The following is a 16,573-nucleotide window of genomic DNA, read 5'->3' on the forward strand; positions in this document are numbered from 1 at the left end:
CTCTTAAAGGAAAGTCAATCTCCATTGTCCACTCAAAGATTCATCTTGGTCCATTGAGTTCGTATCCTCTCCGTTCTCCTAACAGCCTTAGGATGATTGGTCTTTTGAAGGTACTCTTCAGCAATCTTGTTGCTTCGATCTTCGCTCTAATCCGTTGGATTGTCGATTTGGGCATCTCAACGGATGCACCTGCATCATCCTGTGGCATCTCAACGGATGCACCTGCATCACCACCCTCTCCTTCCCCCTTCCAATTTCATTGAAATGACCCCTTTTGCACCACGGATTAGACCACTTACCTCTCACTTCATCCAGCTCCTCCCAAAAAAACCTTCAGTCCGCTCTCAAAACTTACCCATATGCTACCGTGAATGTCCGAAGAGATTGGTTGTGTGTCTAATTAACCACAGTGAATAATGAGAACCTTCCCTTGGAGCTATCCTATGTCACAAACATCATTCTCGGGATTTTCTCGGCAAGGGAAAGTCTCGGGATATATTTTAAAAAATTATTTTTTTCGGGTTTATATCGGGAAAAAACGATAATAATGAAATTATTTAAGAAATATATAAATATATAAATTTTAAGAAAAAATATAAAATATAAGTATCGTAAAAATATCAGGATAATATCAGGATATTATCGTGATATTTTATGATAAAAATGAAAATATCACCATATTTTTAAAATCTCGGGATTATTTCTGGATTTTGTCATTTTATCAAAATGTCGCGATAAAAACGCTATAAATTGAAAATATCGGAGATATTTGTGACATAGGAGCTATCTACCAAAGCAAATATCTTCGAATCCCAAGTAACAAGGACCTCTCCAGCTAACCTGACTACATCAATAGTCATAAAATCCCCGCTCGATCGTCCGCCAACTCCTTTAACACTGCCCGATTCATGTTATCCTTCTTTGTTTCTCGAATACATAAGAGATCTGGTTTGTGTTTTAGCACCAACTGCTTCACCTGGGTTATCTTCTCTAATCTCTAGTGATCCCAACCCCCTCACGTTCCGAGATAAGATCTTCGTTTCACAACTTAGATGGAATAAGTCAAGAAACAAGCCACCAAAATCATATATTTCTTTGAATTGCTGCATCAAATTAGGCCAAAAAATCCAAAAAAAAGAGATCAAGAGTTTACATGGTGACTAATCCGTCCTTTTGGATGTGTACAATGACTAAACTCTCCCTATGCATAGAATACAACAAATATGAGCTAGTATTCTCCAGAGTCTGGGACTCGTATGCCCCTATTGTTAGTAGTTTCAAATGGAATTTATTTGATTTACCTAATTGCTTGCCAATGATAATGTGTGATCTTTGTGATTGAATATTTACTTTTCCCCCTTCTGTAATTATCTGATTATTTGTATGGCGGATGTAGACATATTGCCCAGATGATATTTAGTGAAGATGATGACGATGATACTCCTGAAAAACCAGACAGATCCTTTGAGCCGAAATTACTTGGTCTTAATCCAGATTCTAAAGAAAAGGTTTGGTTGTTTTGTCTTTATTATGACATACATGGTATCTTTAAGAAATTGTAATGTCATTAACTGCTAGATCTGTTTGTGAATCTGTAATAATGAGTGTCTCTCTCTGTTTATCATAGATTTATTTGAAGAACGGTCCTTATGGATTTTATATCCAATTGGGTGATGATAGGAAGGGGTGTAGTCCAAAAAGACAATCTCTGTCCCAGGTATGTATGAGCTTCCTTAACATCAATAAATATGCATGCATCTATGTTTAAGACCAAGTTTTAGGACCATATTTTCGCTTTCAAGTTAGTAGTTAATTTAACCACTAATCACTAATCATCGTTATTTTATTAGAAAAATAATATACTATAATCCTATCCTCTGTAATTATATAACTCACTTATTCATGTTGTTGCAACCAATAAGCTATGTCCTTCCTCCCCGATCTTTCCTTTTAGTTTATTAGAAAAATAATATACTACAATTCTATCCACTGTAATTTTATAACTCTCACTTATTCATATTGTTGCAACCAATAAGCTATGTCCTTCCTCCCCGATCTTTCCTTTTAGTTTATTAGAAAAATAATATACTACAATCCTATCCACTGTAATTATATAACTCTCGCTTATTCATATTGTTTCAACCAATAAGCTATGTCATGCATTTCAACAGCATCTTTCTCTATCTTAATCAACCGCTCACCTGCTGGTTTTTTCTCAAGTAGTCAGGGACTGAGGTAGGGTGACCCACTATCCCCATATCTATTTGTCACGATTGTTGAAGCTCTGAGCCTTCTTATTTCCAAGGCTGAATCATCTGGTTTTTTCTCTGGCCTCCGTCCTAGCAGAACCTCACAACCTATTTCCCATCTACAATTTGCGGGCTTCGGGAGATCCGAAACCTGAAAAGAGTGTTCCGGTGGTTTGAGATGGCCTCTGGTCTGAGAATTAATTTCTCTAAAAGTACAATCACTGGTATCAATTTACACCCGGATATGGTGAAGCTACATGCTGACAAGCTGGGGTGCTTCGTGCAATCTCTACCGATCAAATATCTTGGCCTTCCGCTTGGTATCGGGGTGCCTAAAATGGCTCTTTGGGACATGGTTGTTGAGCGAATCGAAAGTAAGCTTGCGACATGGAAGAAGAGGTATTTACCTTTTGGCGGGCGAATAACATTAATTAAGGCGGCTTTGTCGATAATGCCGGTTTACTTCATGTCCATGTTCAAAATCCCGGCTAAAGTTGCGTCACGCATCGAAAAATTACATCATGATTTCTTATGGGAGGGTAGAGAAGAGGGAAAGAAAAGATTGAGGCACCTTCTAAAATGGAGCACCGTCTGCAAATCGAAGAGACATGACGGAATAGGTATTGGCTGCTTACGATTATGAAATAAAGTACTCATGGGTAAATGGTTATGGAGGTTCGAGGTTGAAAAAGACGCATTGTGGCACAACGTTATTAGGGATAAATATGGGAGAGGATCTGGGGATTGGGAGTGTGGTGATTCTGCACGGGGAAAGGGTTGGGAGCGTGGCGGTCGATCTACTCAACCCGGGAGGAATTCAAAACACTGGTCCAATTTAGGGCCGGAAGGGGAGATGAAACCCGATTTTGGAAGGATTTATGGCTTGGTGAACTGCTTTGCTTTACCTTCCTGGACATATTCCAACTTGTTAATGATCCGGAGGCAAAGATCCCTGATTACTTAGTACGAGGTGGGGCGGAGGCGTGTCGCAACTTCTTGGATATACGTCTACGTCGCGACCTTTAAAGATGCCGAAATTAATTCTATCTCTTCGCTCCTTGCTTACTATCGAAGGTATCCCTATCTCCCAACATACTGGATAAATGGATTTGGAGCCCGGACTCTTAGGGTGGTTTTTTCGTCAAGTCTTTCTTTAAGCGTCTCTCCGATGGGAATTGTATGCAATCTCGCCACATTGGGTTATGGAAGCGATCGATTCCTCCACAAATTTGTGGCGTTCGCATGACGGTGTCCCATTGGTGTATTAACACCTGCGACCGTCTCAAAAAATGATGCTTCCAACCTGCAAGCTGTGTTGTGTCACAACCATGAGGAATCATTAGATCATGTATTCCTAACATGCCCGTATGCTTTTGCGGTATGGATGGCAATATTTAATTTCTTCGGGATGGCCTGGGTGTTGCACAATAAAATCTCGACAACACTCCTAAATTGGGGTGGCGCTTTTTATGGCTGTAATGGTGACACAATGTGAGCAACTATACCGTATGCAATTATTTGGTATCTATGGAAGGAGCGGAATAGTAGGATTTTCGAGGATACCTCCAAGCCGTGGTCCCGCATTGCCTTTGAGATCAAATTAGCGATTATTACTTGGGCCAAATGTTTCGCAGGTGTTCCTTATCCAATTGGGGAAATCTTAAGGAATGCGGGTGCAGTGTTAACAGAGAAGAAGCCCTCGTCTAAAGCCGCACCTAGATGGGACGCACCACCGGAGGGATGGTTTAAGCTTAATTTTGATGGAAGCTGTATGGGGAATCTGGGTGCCGCGGGTATCGGCGGAGTGGTCCGGGATTGCAGCGGTAATACCATTATGTCCTCCTATGGCTCGGCGGGTGTCTGTGATGCGAACGAGGCAGAGGCAAAAACCCTTCTCTTGGTCCACTTATAATAGAAGGTGATTCTACTAATGTCATCGCTTGGGCTTCGAATCGTACAGCTGGGCCTTGGAGACTGGCCGGAACTGTGGACGAGATTCGCATTCTTGTTCGCATTATCCAGCCCTTGATCATGCATAGACGGCGGTCTGCAAATCGGTCGTGGACTCTTTGTCAAAGGATGGTGTTCACTGCGACCAGAGTTTTGTTCAGTTCGTGGCTTCTAATATGGCTCTTATATAGGCCGCTATCATTGTAATTGCTATGTATCTGGTTGTGGGGACTCCTTGTCCCGTTTTTTTTTTTGTTGTATCTGTTGCTCTTTGGATTAATAAACCGTAACTTCTAAAAACAAAAGGGGGGGGGGGGGGGGGAGTTCATCTGACTGGACAGTCAGGTTATTTGTTCTAAAATAACTAATCCATGTCACATGAAACCTTAGCAATTATAAATGAGTGAACAACTGAAATGAGTACTTCTAAATTGTATTCTTCGTGGTTAAGTTTGAGGAGTTTCGTAAAGACTATTCAAGCCAAATTTTATAGTTATGAAATCTGATACAGATTATCTATTTCAGATGAAGGACGTGTCATCTATCAGTTTAGAGGATGCTCTTGAGGTTCTGCGCTACCCTATAACCTTGGTATGTCAATGTCCTTGCTTATTTTGAGTTAGTTATTTTATCAAAACATGTGTAGAATTCCTTTCCCAATGCACCTTAACGAGAGTGCCCTAAGGGTCCTCGTTAGCAAAACCCATTTTATATTGTTCATTTAAATTACTCTCATGAGTGGAAATTTTCCTGGATTATGTATTTACTGGGCATAGGGGAACCATCCAGAGGATCAACATCCAGTGCTACTTAGACTTTCAAAATTTGGATTTTCTATTAAACATCGGCGAACCATTGCTCCAGTACCTAAGGTATTCTCCTCTCTCTCTCTCTCTCTCTCTCTCTCTCTCTCTCTGGATGTCTCCATTTAATGCTTATTACTTCGCAGATGGTTAATAGATTTGTTTTGAAACCCTAAACTCTCAGAAGCAATTATAGCGATATTCCCCTCTAAATTTTAATTTTTCAATTTTTTCCAAGATTGCGTTAAAGGAACATGAAAATGATTTAGGATCAACTCGAGTGTTTTTTTAAAAGTAAAAAGCTTTATTAAGATGGCAACAATGGGGATGAGGCGTCCCACACGTGCAAACAGCAGCTATGCCTAGCTCACCTTGATAACAAAGATTACAAGCTCATCCCATCCCGTTACAGGCCTACTCGTTATTCATTCCCTCCATTTTCCCCACCCCTTTAATCATGCTCTACCCATGTGATTGACCTCCAACTGCATTAACGATTTAGCGCCACTGAAGCAGATTGATTCCAACCAATTGGGTTTGCCTCAAAATACGGCACAGTGGGCCCTATAGTCAGCCTTTTCTCGCAAATTCCAGCACACTTCAGATGGAGTATAACAGTCCTCATCGAACCGGAATCAGTACCCAACTGTTCTGCTATATATTAGCTACTAACAGGGGCGGAGCCAGGAATTTTCTTGAAGGGGGCCAAATTTGCTTGAGGGTGGGAGCCAAGAGGATGTCTATTGTAGCATGTTAAGGGCCCACCGCTTTACACTACACTTCACATTTTGATGTAATGGGGCCCACTATTTACACCATGGGTGGGGTCCACTATTTTACACCCATGCATAGCATGGCCCATGAATGCTAGTGATTTAATAAACTCCAAGCCCCCCTAAAAGAAAATAGAATTGCTTTTCTTTGAAAATTTCAGTAATTCCTAAAATTTTACATGTTGCGATGCTCGTGAAGTAATATATTTTTTAAAAAGGTACTATGAGGCCCACTTCACATGATAATCCAAGTTTTTCATTTGTTGAGCTACAACATAAATAGGCTACTCTGTGTAAATTATCTCCACAGGATCATCCTAACCCTCCGATCTATAGAGGTTACTATAACAGGCAATCCAATGGACTACAAATTTACACATATATAAAATCTCATTGGGGCAAAAGGGGATTTCGTTTTGCAAGATAGAGATGAAATTCTTTGGTGTGACACCTGCACAAAAGACATGGTAGCGAACTCTTATCCTCACAAAATGCAAAAATACCCATCTCTTTTTTACTTTTGCCCTTAAACCTCATTATTACCTGTGCCTTTACTTTTGCCTTTTGCCCTTCCTTTAATACAGAATTTTCTTTTGGTACTTTGTACTTGGTCAGAGAATAATAAAAAAATGAAGACTTCAGTCTGTCAAGAGAGAAAGGGGAGGGCATTAGAGAGAGGGAGGGGGTGCTATTGCCTATATATACAGGTACCCGTAGAAAATTTTCAGAATCTTAGGGGGGCAACTGCCCCTCCTTGACCCCCCTAGATCTGCCCATGGCTACTAAGCCTGGTGTGAACATGCATGTAACCCAGAGAATATTTCAGTAGCTGCTTGGTTCCTTGTAGCCTGTCTACTTCCTAACAGAAGCCCTGATCGGTTGATCATATCTGGATAATTACTGCAAGTTCTTAAAACAAATGACCATTAGGGATGTTTTTAGAGGCCGGAGGAATATCCCTCCGAGAGTTTCGGGATTGCAGCAACCTTTTGGCTTCCTATGTGAATGTGGAACCAACCTTGAGCGACTTTCGGGGCCTTATTTGTCTTGCTTGGAAGGAGGCTACTCTGTTTTGGAAGTCTTCGAATCACTTGGGATATTTAATCCCTGCTGCAGAAGATTCTTATTTTCATTTGGGCAGGAGGTTAACTTGGAAAGACCCTATCGGGCCCAATGGCATGCATCGAGATCACACGCGGGTTCGTTGGGAAGCATGGAGGATTGGGATACAAGGGGGAGGAGGTTCCCGGTTGGTGAGCTGTGGAAACATCTCGTAGGACTTTTTCGAATGGGAGCGACTGGTTATGCCCAAAATGCAATTACAGAAACTTTGGTACACGAACCTTGTGCAGCAAATGTTTACACCCTCGTAATAGAGAAAACCCAAATTTAGTGTGGAGACCCAAGCAGGTCCAAGTTGCCCCTTGTGAAGAAGATGGTAGTCTGGAGGTTCCGGTGTCGATAGTGGAAGAAAGAAAAAGACATCTTAAGAACTATCTTATTGGAAATTTGAAATCTGGATCTTGGCTCTTAGAGGATATTTGGGACTGGGCCAAAAATTTATGGGGACTCCCAGACCTAGAAAAACCCTTCGCTATTAGCACAGTAGAGATCCTCTTCCGTTTTGATTCGGAAGCCCAGGCTACGACTATTCTCCGGTGTGGAGGGGAGGCTTTCAGGGGTTTCCTTTCCTCCCTCCAGCCTTGGTTCCTGGCGTTTAATACTGGAGCTAGAACTGTTCGTCTACGGTTTTATAATATCCCCCTTCATGCTTGGTCATCTGCCACAGTAGAGATTCTCGGATCGCACCTGGGTCGGGTCCTTGAGACCCATTTTTTTGGCAATTACTCTCACTGTTTGACTTTTGCCTCTGCCCTGGTTATATCATCTCATTAGAAATCTGTCCCACCTTCAATTAATTTAAGGGTAGATTCCACCATTTACTCGGTTGGAATTAAGGTTGTTTCTGAAGATGGTATAAATTCTTTGGCCTTGTCGGTTGTGGGAGAATCTAGTAGTAAAGACAATTTTCCCCTTTTTGGGAACCCTGATGAGTCTCTCACCGATAAAGGGTCACCGGCGGTGGTCCCCCCCTCCGGAATTGGTGGCAGAGGTCACTGGGAGCGAATTGGAGCCGGTGGCCCCCCGTTCAAATTTTGAAATTCCCACCTACCCCCCTGATCCGCCAGAACTGGTCACTGTCTCGTCAGGGAGTAGGAAGGCTCAGTTGAGGGGACCCGTGACTCTGCTATCGTCTACCAAGTCAGATAGGTTTGTGCCATGTGGCACTAAAGGCAAGGCGGGCAGAAAGGACATCGTGGATCCTCTCAGTTTAAAATCGGCTGCAGATCAGAAGGCCCTAAAATTACAAAATAGATTTTCCAGATCGAATTTGAGCCCTGATGTGAAGTCTACACGTGCGGGTAAACGCAATATTAAAAGAGGCCCTGGGCTGAACGCTCACCTCCTCGCCACTCGTGGGGGCCTTTCAACGTTAGGGAGGAGAATTAAATGTGCGCACCTTAAAAAGGGGATTAGGAAGAAAAAGCCTCATTCAGAGAGTCTTCAGGAATTGAGAATTTTGTAGGCCTCACCTACTTTGAGTATGTCTGGAGAGGCATGCTCTAAAGATTCTGGTTTAGCTGGGAGGGGAGAAAGCACTATGATGGTCGAAGACCTGGATCTCCTTAAATCTCTGAAGCATAACGAAAAATTGGCAAGGAAGGAATCTCCCACCCCTAGTGAGGTGCTAATCTCTCCTCTTAAGAAACAATGGCTAAAAGAGCGGGCAGCATTTCAAAGTGTGGGGGTATCATCCTCCCAGGGCACCCTAAATAGTGAAGAGGAGCTTCATACGCCCCTCCGCAACTTGCCCATCTTTAACAAGCTCCTAGAAAAAGAAAGACGAACAAGAAAGCGTTTATGGGAGGAGGAGAAACATCTGGCGATTGCCAATTTGGAATCTATGAGTGGGCCTACGGATGCAGATGGGCAGGTTTAGGGTTAGGTAGCTCTGAGATGGGACAAGTTCAATTAGTGCAGCCGAGTGAATCAGGTAGGCGAGATAAAGGGAAAGGAATTTTGGTATCAAATGATGAGGAAGAATCTGGGCACCCAGAACTGGAAGGTTTTAATGAGTTCCTAGCAATGGGGGACGCACTTAGGATGTCCTACCAGGAAAATCTAGGAAACCTAGAGAAATGTTCTGAACCATGCAATCTAGAGATGCTAATGAGACAACATAAATAGTTAAAAGAGGTTGAGTCAACAGTTAGATTACAAAATTAAAGGACGCATCTTGAGAAGTGTAAAGATAAAGTCTTTAGGGAGTTTGGATTGTCTTTTAACGATCTCAGTTAAAGAAAAACTGGAAATTGAAGGGTAGTATATAAATCCGTTCAGTCTAGCTTCATTAGACATTTATACAGAGTCAGATGAGGAAGAAAATGGTTGTAGGAAAACTGGAAGCTGGAATCAAGAATTTGGAATGATCTGTTGATGGTTTCAACCTCATAGGTCGATGGTTTGACAGTTGGGAGAATCCTTGAAAGGGTCATTATTTAAGTTGGTGATTCTCTTGATGATTATCCAAGATATTTTTTACGTTTCAATAGCGAAAGGAAATACTTGTCTATATCCAGAAGTATACAATCTCCAATGGTCTTGGCTTGAGAGACTCCGTCTTTCGCTTAGACTTCCTTTCTGGATGCTCTTGCCTTGCTATATTTTCTCTTGGAGTTTCTCGTCTGCTTTAGGCTCTCGGAATTTGGTCTCGGTTAGAAAGGCACAGGTAAAGGTATACAAGGAATCCTATCGATTTTGTAAAGAAAATTTGCTGATGTAAGGAAGAAAGGAGGAGGTGATGGGTGGCTGTATTCTGACTTGATACGCTGTACTTTCTAAATGTTTCGGGTATGCCCGTGCCAATACTCTTTAATATTTTGTATTGCAGGATGGGACTCCTGGTCCCGAATGCTACCTTAATATTAATGAAATATTACAACTTTCAAAAAAAAAAAATTACTGCAAGTTCTATCCTGGAGCCCAATAGTATTCCTCTGCTTCCGCAAGCGATGTTAACAGACCCCGATTACAGCATACCACCAGCATCCCCCAAGTTACAACTATCCTGTTGAAAATCTCTTAAACTGTTATTGAAAGTATTTTATTATTGTTCTTACATGGCAAAATCCCACTTCATCAAGGTTTTTTACGAGAATGCACTCATCAAGCTTCACTCTTCCAGATAAATTAACATGGACGCTCATGGCCCAAGCCATGTAGAAGGTGAGCGATTGGGTCCATTGATCTGGTTGGCCACCAGGTGTCCGGTTTATTGCCTGTGGTCCCACTGTGATTTGATGATCATAGATCGTGATCAGACTGCCTTTCTTTAATGTCAGCTGTGATCTTTTGCCACCTTTATGTGGACTTGAATCAGAGTGTTGGCTCGTTAGGTCACTGGTCCCGATAACCAATCAATACCACATATTTTTTTTATCAGTACCCAGCCAAATTAATCTGAATGGTTCTTGTCCCATTAGATTACTCATCAGTCATATCTGGATCCATGGATAGTCGGATACATATTCTCCAAAATATAGGATTTTGCCATTGTATATTCAAGAAATGACAACTTATGCATGTTTCAATTTCCTGAGTCCTGTGTTTTTTACAGCTTGCAGAAATAGCCTTTTATTTATTAATGGCCACAAGCTGTTGAAATTATTGTTTGTTTCATATATCAGATGCTTATTTTATGCGCGTCTCTGAACTTTAAACTGTGATTGCAGAATATAAAGCCACAAGACATTACACTTAAAAAAGCCATAAAGTTTTTATCAAGTAAAAATGCAAAGCAAACCGGTCGACCTAAAGCCAAACCTAAGGGTGATGAAGCAATGGAGGCCTTTTAATCTTAGTAGAGATACAAAGCTGTGTTGCCAACCTGTCAAAAAATCAATGCCGAAAGAAGTGATGGAGGCCATGTTACTCGGTACATAAGAGATCTCACATTTTTGCAGCAGGTAATTTATTTAGTCTGAGTCGTCAATAGAGAAAAGTAGGCCTTATAAACCCTGAAAATCAAAGGAGTTGAGTTGAGAATGCCCCATATCTGTTTGAACATGTAGGTAAATGAAGTTGTATTTATTTATTTATGTATCATTATATAACAATAAATCTTGTACATCTAGTCACATTTTGGGTAGTTCCTCTTGTATGTGTTACTATTTTTTTGGGAACTATCATAGCTCAAGGCATCTTGGGTTTTTCTTTAGTCTTCCTGTAGGACAGAGTTGGCGGATTTATTCAATCAGATAGTTTGGGCTCTAGAATATAGCACCCTTGTGGCAATTTGTTTGATTTGCGTACTCTGATGTTCAGACTATTTCTTTTGCTTTCTTTTCACTTTTTATTGGAGGCTTCCACAGATCAGTTTTTTTCTACATTGTATTAACTCATTTCAACAGATCGGTAACTGCAAAAAGATGAAATCAAGGGTGTTTAATTTTACTTTCCATTTCATGTCTTCCCGTCCAATCCTCAATCCTTATCCTGACACCCATTCCATGACTTGGCAATGCAACACAATTCTTGGCAACCATGATTTTTTTTCATGAAAATATTAGTTGATCAAGTGGTGAGAGAGGGCTAGGGTGAGAAATGAAGAAAGTTGAGATTTCAGCCTTTCGTCACCCTCTCCTCACTCATGAGCTCTCTAGTCTCTACTTCTTCCACCGTCCCTAAGCCCTCTCTTTCAACTTTGATAAACTAAAATTACAGTGAAAAACTTTTCATGGGAGCCAAACATGCCTAAGGCTAAGGCTACGTTTCTTTGACATAAAATGGGCGTTGTTGTAGTTCCTTTCAAATTTTGGAAACTAAAAATTTCTCATGAAATCTTTTACTTGCAATCTGCAGGGCTCAAGTGAAATTTTTACCTTAATTACAAGGATGCCCCATTGGATCCGCATCAAGCGGTTGCAATAAAAAAGGAACTGAAAATGCAAATGATAGAACAGTAGGGTGATGTTGATCCAATGGGGCTATCTTGGCGCTATATCTTAGCAAGGGCGCTCTTCAGTTTATCATTCCTCTTTTTTCTAAGGGAGTTGATAGTTTCTTTTTTTGAAATGAAGGGAGTTGATAGTTTCTCTTCTCCATTTTTAACACAATACCTTAGGCTTTGTTTTAGTGCACATAAAATTTGTTTTAGATCCATTTTATCTGAAAATAACGCAGTTTTGAAAGAATTTCATTAGTTTCCTTTTTGCATTTTTAATACAATACCCTAGGCTCAGAGTAAAATGGCCTTAAAATTTGTTTTATGAACATTAGCTTAAAGAAAGATTTTCATTAGTTTCTCTACCTAAACGGCCTTTACTTTTGATTTTATATTGAAAGAAATCTAGCTTTAAAGAAAGATTTTCATCAGTTTTTCTAAGATAAATATTCCCTTACAACAAATTTTAGATATGCGAATTTGTTGTACGCTCCTTAAAATGACACTAAAATAATTAGACACGTAAAATTTTGTTTACGTCCATTTTATCTTCAAATAAACATTTTTTTTATGGAAACCGCTAAATAAAGATTTCCATGAGTTTCTATATAGCCAAAAACAAATTTCAATGTTGTAAGAAAGATTTCCATTAGTTTCTGTAAGCCCAAAAACAAATTTCAATCTTGGAAAAAATATTTTCATTAGTTTCTCTGGGTGCCTAAAACTAAATTTTATACATGTAAAATTTGTTTTAGGTAATCATAAAAAAAGATTATTATTAGTTTCTCTAGCCTTACAAAAGATTTCCATTAGTTTCTATACACCCTAAAAAAAAGAGATTTCCATGAGTTTCTATATAGCCAAAAACAAATTTGAATCAAGAAAGATTTCCATTAGTTTCTCTAAGCCCCAAAACAAATTTCAATCTTGCAAGAAAGATTTCCATTGGTTTTTCTAGGACCCTTTTTAGGTAATCATAAAAAAGGTTTTCATTAGTTTCTCTCGCCTTAGAAAAGATTTCCATTAGTTTCTCTACCGCCTAAAATTTGTTTTTAAGTCCAACTTGGAGGTAAGATTTCCATTAGTTTCTCTTCACTATTTTTAATATTTTATTGTTATCTAGTTTTAAATTTTTAATACGATAAAACAAAAGAAAATGCAAAAAAAAAAAAAAGGAGATAGATAAGAGTAAATAATTAGTACGTAGTTGTAAGAACGTCAGGGCTGAACTCATAAAGCTTTACTTCTCTGATGGGATTGGAAGTGAGGGAGAGACCATGATTCTTCTTTATAAGATATTGAGAAAATAGTTCATGATTCACGAGGCCTAAACTTGTACCAAGGAGGAATATCGTAAACTGGTACGATTCCACTTTCCATGGCTAAGAGTGTAGGAAGAAACTAGAGAAAAAGTAAAGCGAGACAAGGGAGAGAGGAAACTGGACAGATGGAGTGTCTTGTGAGAGTGAGAGAGAGAGACAGAGAACCTGACCAGGCTTTTAAAGGGAAAAAAAATCCTTCTGACATGAATTTGACGCCTGAAAAATTATACACTCCAGGGCATTTTTTTTTACTCGGGAAAAATCAACTTGGGTCGGGTTGAACCCGAATTTGGGTTGGGTCGGGTTAAGTTTTTTTAAAAATTGGGTTGGGAAAAATCAACCCGAATTGGAAATCGGGTTGGGTCGGGTTGAAACCCGACCAGACCCAAAACCCGATTTCCAATTCCGATATGTATAAAAAATTTACTTCTATGTTTGCTTTGTCATTGTATAACTCAAATCTAGATAGAAATATAAGTCCTAATTAACCCTCTTTTATTGGGGAACATCTAATAACTAGGATGAGATGGAAATACAAAAATAAAATGGAGAAATCAAACAAATGGTGAAATGATTGTAGAGTGGAAAATTATGCATATATGCTCATAAAGTTAGTTTGCTTCTAATTATTTCCTTTCCTTGGGAAAACTTGCGAAGACACCATCTTCTGGAAAATAGCTAGTTATCAATAAAATTTCAGACCTCAACAAGGACTTAAGCCGTTCAAATGTATTCTGCGGAGCGCAAATGAGGCAGTGAATACATTGGCTAAAGAAGGTGTTGATATGCTATGATTGAAAATTAGGAATTCTTTTTCCTCTAACATAGACGATAGATTGGAGATCGTTTTACAATCTTCCATGTGCTGTTTTAGTGGCTTTTTTCACGCAAGTATTGGTCTCCATTTTTCAACGGAGAATAGAAATAGAGATTTTCTGATTTTCAGACCTCCATTGTTAGTCTCAATCACACCAAAGCAGGTTCTTGTTGGGCGGGGGGAGACTGTGAGATGGAGGAAGAAGTTAGAGAAGACGAAGGCCAATGGGACGTGGTTCGAAGCAAGGAGGCGCTGAGTTATGCGAGAGCTGAGGAGTGATATGAAGTTGGGACATTGGTGGTGCATTCACTGCATGTACATCAATTTCATATGCCACACACCTTTTGGGGGATTCGGGAAGATCTGGTCAATGGTCGACTTTGGGCCAAAACTTTACCAAGATGCCTTTTTCATTGTCTGGCCACCCCAAGCGAAAACCGGTGTTTGGGCCGATTGGTCTTTTCTCCTATGCCTCAAAGCCAGGTTGTTGACCCAATTAGAAGTAGATTGGATCGGTAGCTTAGCTTTCTTGTTTTGCTTATTGAAGGAAGTGGAATCCTTTGCTTACAAACTAATCTGACTTTCAATCACAGAAGTCAGATCAAGGTGGCAGATCGTTGGACGAGGACGATCCAGATTATGGAAGTTTGGTTGTCTCGTACTAATGCATTCAGGGGAGAATCAATCTTCATCGCATGGATAAAGTTGAAGTGTTGATAGCCTCTATAGCGATTGAGACTTGGACTATCAATCGCTAGAGAGGCTATCAACACTTCAACTTTATCCATGCGATCGGAAGTAGATTAGCAGCTTCAGAGAGATCGGAAATAGACTCGGGCATATGGTTGCCGTCGGTCTTGTTTTTCTTGAAATGGCTATTAGACCGGAACACTTTGCACCACGACGTTGTAATCGGACCTGACTTCACTTTCGATTCCGGTTAAGGATGCTTTTGAGACTTTCTAGGTGTCTACAAGTCGGGCGGCCTCCATTGCTGGTGTACTGTCTTGGAGATCCTCCCATGGCCACGGACCTCTTGGATGCCAGAGGTCGGGGCGAGAATCTGGAGGTGCCCTCTTTTATCTTTTCAGCACTAGCAACTGCCGAAGAGCTAGCCATATTCCGAAGATTTTCAGCTGATGTAGCAGCTCGTGACACTATCAATCAAGAAGATATTTTGGGTGGCAATGTCTTCATGCCAGACATTGGCAGATATTCTGTGTGGGGGCCTAGCTTGGACTTCTTGGGCTCTGCTCTGGATTCTTTGCAGTCTAGGCCGGCCTTCGGTGGGTGAACACTTTGATGCGCTTGGACCCAGACTGAGTCTTGTAGCCCATAGAAAGCTCTTGGCCCAAGATTACTTTACAAACGGGCAAGGCCCCCAACTCCTTTAGCCAATGGTTGTTGTGCCAGTTCCCGTGAGTGGCAAGAGACAGCTTTGGGCTAACCTTCTCTCCAACCCTCAGTCAGGTTTCAAAGCCATCCCTTGGCTCCTCTATTAGCTTCTCTTCGAGCATTTGCAAGATGATTATGTAGAGCTCATGCAAAGATTTTGGTCATAGTGAGCGATCGTTCCTCAGTCCCATCTTTTGATATGGACACTCGAAGCTGTTGATTTCACATAGTCTCGCCTATAAAGCTGGTGATTTCATATAGTCTCGCCTAGATAGTCCTAGCCGCAACACAGCATGCCCCCCACCCACACACCAACACTACCACCCCACCACCACCTCCACCCACGCAAGCAAATCTGCGTCGAACAAAGGTATGCACGTACCCTCTAGTCTTTTTTGTAGCGGTGTATTTGGCCATGTTTGCTTGCAAGGGGACGAGACTGAAAATCGCTTTGGAGATTTGGGAAGATCTCAGTTATGGACTTCAATCATCGAACATAAGTATGGTTATGAGTTCGGCAGGCGGTCATCATGTGACAACTACAGCGCTGATATTGAAGCACGAAAGGGGGTACTTTGCATCAGATAGTGAGGCGGAAGACAATCTAGAAAAGAGAATGCAAAGTCCAAAAGAGTGCTGGGACCTGAGAGACCCGCCTTTCTCGAGACTAGTCCAGATTACGAATCATGGGTGCCCCCCAGAGGTAAACCAGTTCTCACTTTTTTCCAATTAATTCGTCTTTGTTGGTTGTTTCATCAGGATACTGAGACTGAATGCTTGGGATGATTGCAGGACAATCAGGTGATGGAAGAACCTCCCTGAATGATCGTTATGGTTACTGATGCAAAAAAATTTCATTCCCATTACAAGTAAATATGCTCATAGTTGTATCTTATATTCAATTGGCTCTGAAAGAACTAATGTTTGATGTCTCAATAGTGCCACTCCACTAGTCCACTCCCTATTTAGTACTTCATTAACTTTCTTTTAAAAGCTTTAACAATTCCCCTTCCCAAGTTGTTTTCAGCATCCAATCAGAAAGTGATTTATCTTGGGAAGTGATAAATCCGCCCCTTGTTTTTTTTTTTACTTGGGAGTTGGGACAGCCAGCTTCAGTGTATCTATGACCGGAGGGCAGATGTACTTCACGTGCAAAGGAATCAAGGGTCCTGTTTTGCACGTACAATGCAGCTGGCTGTCCCTTGTAATGAAAAGGGCAAATTTATCACTTCCCTTTCTCTTTTATGAAGTGCCAAGGGA

At 40.7% G+C, this 16,573-nt stretch overlaps 1 protein-coding gene across 1 annotated transcript in view; it reads left to right on the forward strand.

Annotated features, from left to right (window-relative positions):
- LOC143849590 (DNA topoisomerase, type IA, core) overlaps positions 1-11,130 on the forward strand; it is a 38,783-nt gene extending 27,653 nt beyond the window's left edge. Inside the window, exons 19-23 of the mRNA XM_077358652.1 lie at positions 1,397-1,508; positions 1,628-1,717; positions 4,725-4,790; positions 4,976-5,071; positions 10,569-11,130. Coding sequence (XP_077214767.1) covers positions 1,397-1,508; positions 1,628-1,717; positions 4,725-4,790; positions 4,976-5,071; positions 10,569-10,691 — 487 coding nt within the window. The 3' untranslated portion in view covers positions 10,692-11,130. The remainder of the gene's footprint in view (positions 1-1,396; positions 1,509-1,627; positions 1,718-4,724; positions 4,791-4,975; positions 5,072-10,568) is intronic.
- The last annotated feature ends 5,443 nt before the right edge of the window (positions 11,131-16,573 follow it).

The sequence above is a fragment of the Tasmannia lanceolata genome, unplaced genomic scaffold (assembly GCF_043159265.1).
Source record: "Tasmannia lanceolata isolate RefF3 unplaced genomic scaffold, GAP_Taslan_0.1 ptg000018l, whole genome shotgun sequence".
Lineage (NCBI taxonomy): Eukaryota > Viridiplantae > Streptophyta > Magnoliopsida > Canellales > Winteraceae > Tasmannia > Tasmannia lanceolata.